Source organism: Ambystoma mexicanum, chromosome 10 (genome assembly GCF_040938575.1).
Source record: "Ambystoma mexicanum isolate Mex_15411 chromosome 10, UKY_AmexF1_1, whole genome shotgun sequence".
Taxonomy (NCBI): Eukaryota; Metazoa; Chordata; class Amphibia; order Caudata; family Ambystomatidae; genus Ambystoma; species Ambystoma mexicanum.
The window spans coordinates 793,951,169-793,959,047 of record NC_090932.1 but is presented as its reverse complement, the minus strand read 5'-3'; the positions used below and the strand labels follow the sequence as shown (position 1 = coordinate 793,959,047).

General features: G+C 43.3%; 1 protein-coding gene across 1 annotated transcript; it reads left to right on the top strand.

The window, feature by feature from the left end:
• The first annotated feature begins 1,396 nt into the window (after positions 1 to 1,396).
• Positions 1,397 to 7,008, top strand: LOC138491758 (P2Y purinoceptor 3-like). Its single transcript, XM_069618455.1, has 2 exons — positions 1,397 to 1,754; positions 2,448 to 7,008. Exon 2 carries the CDS (start codon positions 2,524 to 2,526, stop codon positions 3,493 to 3,495), a length of 972 nt encoding a protein of 323 aa, XP_069474556.1. The 5' UTR covers positions 1,397 to 1,754; positions 2,448 to 2,523; the 3' UTR covers positions 3,496 to 7,008.
• The last annotated feature ends 871 nt before the right edge of the window (positions 7,009 to 7,879 follow it).

Here is a 7,879-nt window from a genome sequence, read left to right as displayed (position 1 = left end):
TATTACCAGTCATCATGCATTTTTTTTGGACTGTTGATTGTGATGTCATTGCGTTAATGCCTTTTGAGTTTCTTAGCAAGTACATAACTACAAACGTGAGTATGTATAAATATTGGAATATTTGTTCATTTAATTATAAACCTGCTGCATATTTACAGTGCAAAAAATATATCCGTTTTTTCTTTTTTTTTTAAGTGTCTTGTGTGGTGGGTGCTACATTGCTTATACATTAACAGTACATAAATGGTATGTTTCTTTGTTGTTAATGTCTGATTGATCAGTATAACCTATAATGGTACTTTCGGCATAGTACGGAACATGTGTGAGCCTGCACGCAGAATAAAAAATGCATGGCCTTCGTATTCATGTAATTAACTGCACAAAGTAACCATATTCGCGATTTGCATCCAGAACGCACCCGACACGCCCACATACAAACCATAAACAGCCAGAACTAACTTGGCATGCTCCCCTTGGTGCAAACACACGCACTCTTCAAACAAAGCATGGGGTCCCCTGTAAGCAGGCCTGCATCTTGGGTACCCTGCTCAGGGTCGCCCGTAACTGTTGGCGGAAAACCGACAACATGCGTATGAAAAATTGTAACATGGAAAATCTGTGACCAAACCCCCGTAAACCGCTCCTGCAGCCCGCTACACTGCGTATGTACACCCCTAAGTTAGATCGGAACCCAGTTGCGTACATGCAACCCCACCTACACACTGCGATTCCTACGCGCAAGTTTACTTAAGCCTGCCTTCGAGTGGCGTAGAAATCGAGGGATTTGCGTGGCCATTACTTTGCCAATAGGCTGCACGGGTGGTTCCAAGAATATGTGTCATTTGGCGCAATTGTGCGGGTGTGAGGGATTGCTTGCGGGCCATCCCCCGGAATGCCCACTTCTTTGCATGTTCTTCCCCGTTTTCTTTGTTGTGCCCCATTCCCAGCCCTCTGCTAAACCACACCCGCTCTTTGCATGCTGAATCGCGCAAGACACTCAACGGCTCACAGAGACATGCCGAGCCTGCGCGAACTCCATGCAAGTCCAAGAAAAGTCCCACGCATTCAATTCTATCCATCAACGAACGGGATTTCACACGCCGTTTGGTGCGCAATTTCCCTATTTTCCGTGCAAATATTTCCATTAATCAGGCCCTTAATGTTTAATTTCTAGCAGTTACCGGAACTGTATTAATATGATAAATATCCACTGACGTAGAGAAACAACCAAGCGTGAAAAGCGTCCAGAGGCCTCTTAAAACATATTTCTGAAAGACAATCCCTGCACATTTGGAAAATGTCTTTCAGCATAGTGACAGCGAGCCCTTCACAGAAGCCAGGTCCTATTTATACTTGACTGCAGTGGCACCTGTCCCTATCAGTCATCTTTATTTTCTCAAGCGGATGCAATTGTTTGCATGGACATTTGTGTGCTTGTTCAAACAGATGGGCGACCAGTACAACACAAACAAATCAGAAACCGGCATTACGAACCCCACTGCGACGGGCTTTTGGTTTGCTCTAACCCGAGGAAAGTTACAGTAGACGTCGTGAAGTGTACGTTGTGTACTTGTAAATTACGTGTGTAAAGGAACAGGAGAGACCAGCGGCACCGATTCTCCTTCACCGGATGATTCGGAATTTCTCTTGAAAAACAAAAAAAAGCTCCACCTTGGCTGTGCCCACCTGCAGAAGACTTCCGCCCAGCTTACTCCCGGACTGCCGTCCAAAGTGACTGACCGCACCAGGCAAATGTGAGTAGAGTCTTGATGCATATCGGATTGTAGCCTTTACCAAGGGTTTACTGAAGGGTTATTCTCTCGAGAATTATTCATACTTTACCACTAGGGGAGGTTATGGTTCCTGGGAGAGTAAAACTGTTTAACACGTTAAAAGAGGCGCTTTTCTGAAAACAAACAAGAATTGTAAATGGATAATATGAGAGCAGTGGGCGGGGGCGGGATTACTGCTGAGTTGAAGTCCCAAACATCCTTGGGGAACTTGACACTTCCGTGAAGGAAATCACAAGGCAGGAAGCAGGAAGTGGGTTCGGCATGGGGCCCACAATGACTGAAAATACGTGAAATGTACGTTTACATATGGTATTGGCAGGTTAACTATGCTGAATTCTCGCCAGTGCTATGTCATTTGAAGCATTTGCCGTTTCTGAGGTGTTTGCACTGCTTCTGTGGAGTTACTGACTTACTCTTGTCTTAAGCCTGGAAGGGGGCTATCTCATACACACAGAATTTAATGAGTAACTCTGGCTTGGTCCTGACAAGTCGTGTGTAAATCAGGAGTATGCCAGAGTTGCTCATTGTAACTTTTATGTGAATCGAGCATCCCTCTCAGTGTTTAAGTCAGAGTTACTCATGATGTAGTCACTTCATTGTGTATCAGCCCCATTGTGTCTTGTGTGGAAATAACTCTCTTTTTCTGGCTGGCAGGAGAGCAACATAAGCTTCTGATCTGGAAAACATATGTCCATGCGGTGGGAAAGGCTGGCCTGACTGAACATTTCGGATGATGGAACTTTCCGAAATGAGCACGCTGCGCACAAACCGCACAGCTCTTTGTCCACTTAATGAGGACTACAAGCACATTTTACTGCCCCTGGCCTACAGTGTGGTGTTTCTGCTGGGACTGGGATTGAACGCATCGGTTCTCTGGCTCTCCTGCTGCCGCACCAAGGAATGGACCTGCAGCACAATCTATCTGGTGAACCTGGCAGTGGCAGACCTGCTGCATGTTTGCTCGCTGCCCTTGCTCATTCTCAACTACGCCATGAGGGATAAGTGGCCCTTTGGAACTCACGTATGCAAGCTAGTCCGGTTCTTGTTCTATGCCAATCTCTACGGAAGCATCTTGTTCCTGACGTGTGTGAGCGTCCACCGCTTCCTTGGAGTGTGCTACCCCATCCGATCCATCAATTACAGGACAAGAAAATTTGCTGTCATTGGCACGACTATAACTTGGATCCTCGTCATCATAGAACTCTTGCCAACATTGATTTTTGCCCATACTGGCACTGTCAACAACCAAACTGTATGTTACGATCTCACCAGTCCGGATAAATTCAGTAGCTATTTTGCCTATGGTATGATGTTGACCGTGTCCGGCTTTCTAGTGCCTTTCTGTATCATACTCCTGTGTTGTTGCCTGATGATCAAGAGCTTGATTCAGAGTAATGAAAGTTGCATTGTAGGGACACCACTCAGGACCAAGGCTATCCGCACTGTCCTGCTAGTCTTTGCGCTTTTTGCAGTCTCTTTTGTCCCCTTTCACATAACTCGTACCGTCTACCTTATTGTTCGGGTCTATTTCACCGGCAACTGTCCCCTATTACAAGGTGTAAGTGTTTCGTACAAGATTTGGAGGCCTCTCGTCAGCTTTAATAGTTGCATTAACCCATTGCTGTATTTTCTTACTGGGAATAAAAACAGGATTCGATTCATGAATGAACTGAGGAATAACAAGGTGAGCCCGCCACCCTGAAAACCAGATGGGTGGCATTTTGGCTCTTTAACACACCACAGGCATGATTTTCCCAAAAAATAGCACAAAGTCTCCACAAAGTGTTTGCGCCATGCAAAACATGTTGGGAAACAGGCTCTAGGTGTGTACAAACTGCTTCTTGCTGTTCATCCGTCTTCACTTGTTTGCACTTTATAACCAGCAAAAACAAACTAGCACAGCACAAAAGGCTACCTCGGGGGATTTTCAGAGATGCAATTCAACAACAAATTGATATTTCAAAGAAAGCTCCTCATAAAATAACACAAATACATATTTTGCAATATATTATCAAACTACCCATACAAGTTAATAACAAATATAATTTGCATTAAAACGAATATGAATATATGTTAATATAAATTAAAAAAATATACAAATAAAAAAATCAGCAAAACGGTCTTAAAATTGAAAGTGATTATTTGGAAATAATCAATCTAGCCTCGGAAAGTGTCCCTGAGTAACATTGCATTACCCTCATACTTTGAAATGCCTGCAGCAGTATGCTTATTGGGTAAGGTGAGAAGAAAACATATTGCCGCTCGACCCGATTAAAAATGCCTCACTTCTAAGACGTGGAAGAAGACACGTTTCCGTAATTTGTATGGAAACTGGAGAAAAAAGAAGAAAAAAAAAGAGAAAGCGAAGATGTATTACTTCCGTCAAAGTAACATGATGATATCATTGAGCTGCCTCTCCATTTTGAAATGGCAGCAGATAGAGACAAGAAGGTTGTCCTTAGTTTCCACCAGTGTGGCTCTTTGGTAACCTTGGCTCCAGGGGTGTAGCTAGGTCTGCAAAAGATCCTGGGCTATGCTAATGCTGGGACTGTCAGGAATGGGGGCTAGCTAGCCTTTTTGGTTGTAACTCCAGAGTTTATATCCAGGGCTACAACTAAAAGGCCCGGGACAATAGCCCTCTAAGCCCCCCCCACCCCCAGCAATGCCTCTCCTAGGCTCTTTGGCGATAGAGTTCAAAGGGAAAAAAGCACTAGATTTAGGTAGGACGTAATTTCATCGGCGGATGTTTTTTTGCTGGGTTTTTTGCTGCAGATTTTTTTTTGAAAAAACATCATCGAATTTTGGGGGGGTTAAAAAATTAGATAAATTGGATGTGGGTGTACGGGGGTTATAAAAATAATTAAGGGGGAAGGGGGTTTGAAAAAAAATCTGCGGTAAAAAAACCCACGATGAAATCACATGGAACCTAAATAGGTTGTGGCAAGATGAGATCCAGTGCCTCAGATTTACGTGTGCCCCGATTCCTGCTACAAGGATCAACTGCTGGATGTTCTTTGTATTTCTGGGGCCTGAGCATTCACGTTTTAGGCAGGATATTGCCTTTGGGGTGTGGCCCACACAAAATGAGAAAAGGCCCCATCTGCTGTCAGACAGATTCCATAGCTGGCCATAAGTCAGCACAGATGCACCAAAATAAAGTGTTAGATTTAGTAACAAGTACTGCTGGCTCAAATGTGTCCTGCCTGATCCGTTTTGCACCTGATCCAATTGACGACATGAGTCAGCCTAGATAACACATCTTTGCATATGTGATAGTTGCTATTTTGTGTGGCTGTATCCATGAAGTAAGGCTTGCAAACTAAGGAGCGGATTCACAACGACGTCACCAGTAGTAGCGCTGACTTACCCCTTGAAAGAGAAGGGTAGCAAAAGCAGTGTCACGTGCATGCTGTGGTGATCCCTGCAATTTTCAAAATCGAGGCAAACTCGCTTCTACCGTTTCCGTTATCAACTCCCTCGCATGGAAACAGAAAACTTGCCTTCAAATACACTTTGCATGTAGCATTTGCTAATAGTTTCCAATGGAAGCCACCTGGTCTGGACTAAGTGTAAAACTGAGGCAGATTCCTCAGTAATCCATTTGTTGTACACATGCATACAAATCTCATGCAGGTGTACAACGAGGTGCACTGAAGAGACAGAGGAGGGCTCCACGGCAGGGATCTTATCTTCACTCCATGCCCCTCCTCCATCTAGTCACTGCTGCAAAATGAATCCAGGCAGGAAATGGAGGTGGAAAAGCATTACACTTTGATTTCACACTTGTATTTCCTGCTCCATTCCATTTAAATCGCGCAGCGAATCAGAAGGAAGTCAGAGTTACTAGTGATATCTTTTTTGTGAATCAATAGAAGTTACGTCTGGTAACTTTTCTATGAGTCCGTCACCAAATGTTTATCTCCTCCTACATTTCATACTCTTCCTCAACCCTCCCCCTCTTCTGGGCAAATTTCTTCTGTTTGTATTTTACCTTAGAAGTAGTGAGTGAGACAGCGAGAGAGATGCTACATGAAGCAGTTGCCCCATCATTGACACTGTTCTGCTAAACGTCATCTCTTCCTCCCTCCCTAGGCAAAAGTCATCTCTCCAGAAAAGTGCTGGTACTTGTGTAGATGAAGTACAGTTGCACCGCTGAGAAGTGCCAGTGGTTAGGAAACTAAGGGTATAGCAGATATGCTAAGAAGCGGTAAAATAGAATCAGCACTTCTGAGAAGTTGCCATAGGCTCGAATTAAAGGTACAGCTAGCTTGCATAGCCTTGCTGGTGCTGAGTGAACAAATGCATAGCAGCCCTGTTGCTAAGTGATGGTTCTGGCCCACTTACAGCATAACCACCTGCTGAGGATTGACAGTACGTCCCTCAGTAACAACTGATGTGCTGTGGACTGCCTGCATTGTTCCACGTTGTATTTAGCCGGGATGGAATTTGCATATTCTTTATTAGTGTAGGACACTGACATGGCTGTATTCACCTTGACCTAGCTGAATGCATTTAAACTTTTTATTTTATTTTAGGCACAAATACATTTTGCTACTTGGCTTTATCACTCCAACTTTCAATAAGTCGCAGTGGTGTTTAAATGGATGGTTTATTGCCAAAGTCGATTTTATTGTGAGCCCTTACTTTACCAATGTCAGGCTCTCAAAGTGGTTTGGTGATTAATGAAACTGTTGAATGACAAGTTATAAAAGGTAAATAATGTTGAAATAAATATTATAGTAAAAGGAAAAATAAAAGGAGAAAAGAAATGTTTAATGTTTTCTATTATATGTTTATTACATTTTGAATATTTAATTAAGGTCTTTTAATAGGAATGGGCAGAGGGTGCAAGCGTTTGGAAAATTGTTTTGTTTTCAAAATTGGTATTGTATTTTTAGGATCTTGCTGAAGGGGTTTTTAAGTGGAGGAAGAGTTAGTGGCATCGGGGTTCCCCTCACTGTTCCCATGTGTTTAGGGAAGTTAAAAATAAAGATTTTTGCTTGTTTAGTTTTAAACTATTTTCAATGTAATGTTTAGAAATGCTACATTTTTTCATTCAACATTTCCCACACATAACTCAAGTTTATGTATGTCTGAGACTCTAGTGCGTTTCATTAAGAAATAATACATTACAAATCCTTAAATTGCTACATGTTAAAAAAATTAGTTCAGAAACGGATTAATAAAACATTGACCATATTTGCATAACATCCGACATACCACTGTTGAATTTTATTTTTAGTGCTCTAACTGACCATGTGATTATTCCAAGGGCTTTGGGAGAACGAGTCGCAGAAAGTACACAAGTACAATGCATAAACGGCCCGTGTATCTAGACACTATTATTATAATCCACGATCAGTTCATTTGTTGAACATCTGTGCGACACGAGAACAAGGGTCATCCCTTATAAAAAAGAAAAAGAAACCAACTAAAGTATATAAGCCATCTGAGATCTGCTAGTTCTGACCCATCAAAAGAAGTACAGCACTACTAAGACGTGCTGGCAGTGCCCCATTAAAGTATGTGTAGCCCAGTTAAAAAGGGGTGTGTCAGCCTCATTAAACCAAAAGCAACCTGCCAGAAAGGTGGCAGTAATGTTCCAATATAAGTATAGCAACCATGCTTCGAAAGAGCACCTGTTACAAATGGACTCCCTCCTTTCTGAGCGCTCTTTTTGTTGATGCTCCTTTCTGAGTCCTTCCCACCCTCATTCCTATGCCCCCTTCCATCCCTCAGTCCTCCCCCACACCTCTCTCCTCCTTAGCCCCTTCCCGCTCCCCCATACTTTGCCTGCTACCTCTGCCGCTCCTTGGTACATCAGTGCTGCTCTTCCTCCTTGCTTTTCTGGTCTCCATTTATTAGGTGGTGGTCACCCCTTGCACTCCCGGTCTTCATTGCCCTCATCGCCAAGCCGACCAGCTTTCTCTGGCACTGCCAAGTCCCCGTTCACACTTCCAACCTCACCAATCATCTTTCTCACCCGTTTCACCACTTACCGGGCACACAGAGCTATGTATCCTCCAATGCCAAACACGGTCCTTCATGCCCTACAATCACTCAAGGATGTTGTACCATTCGCCACC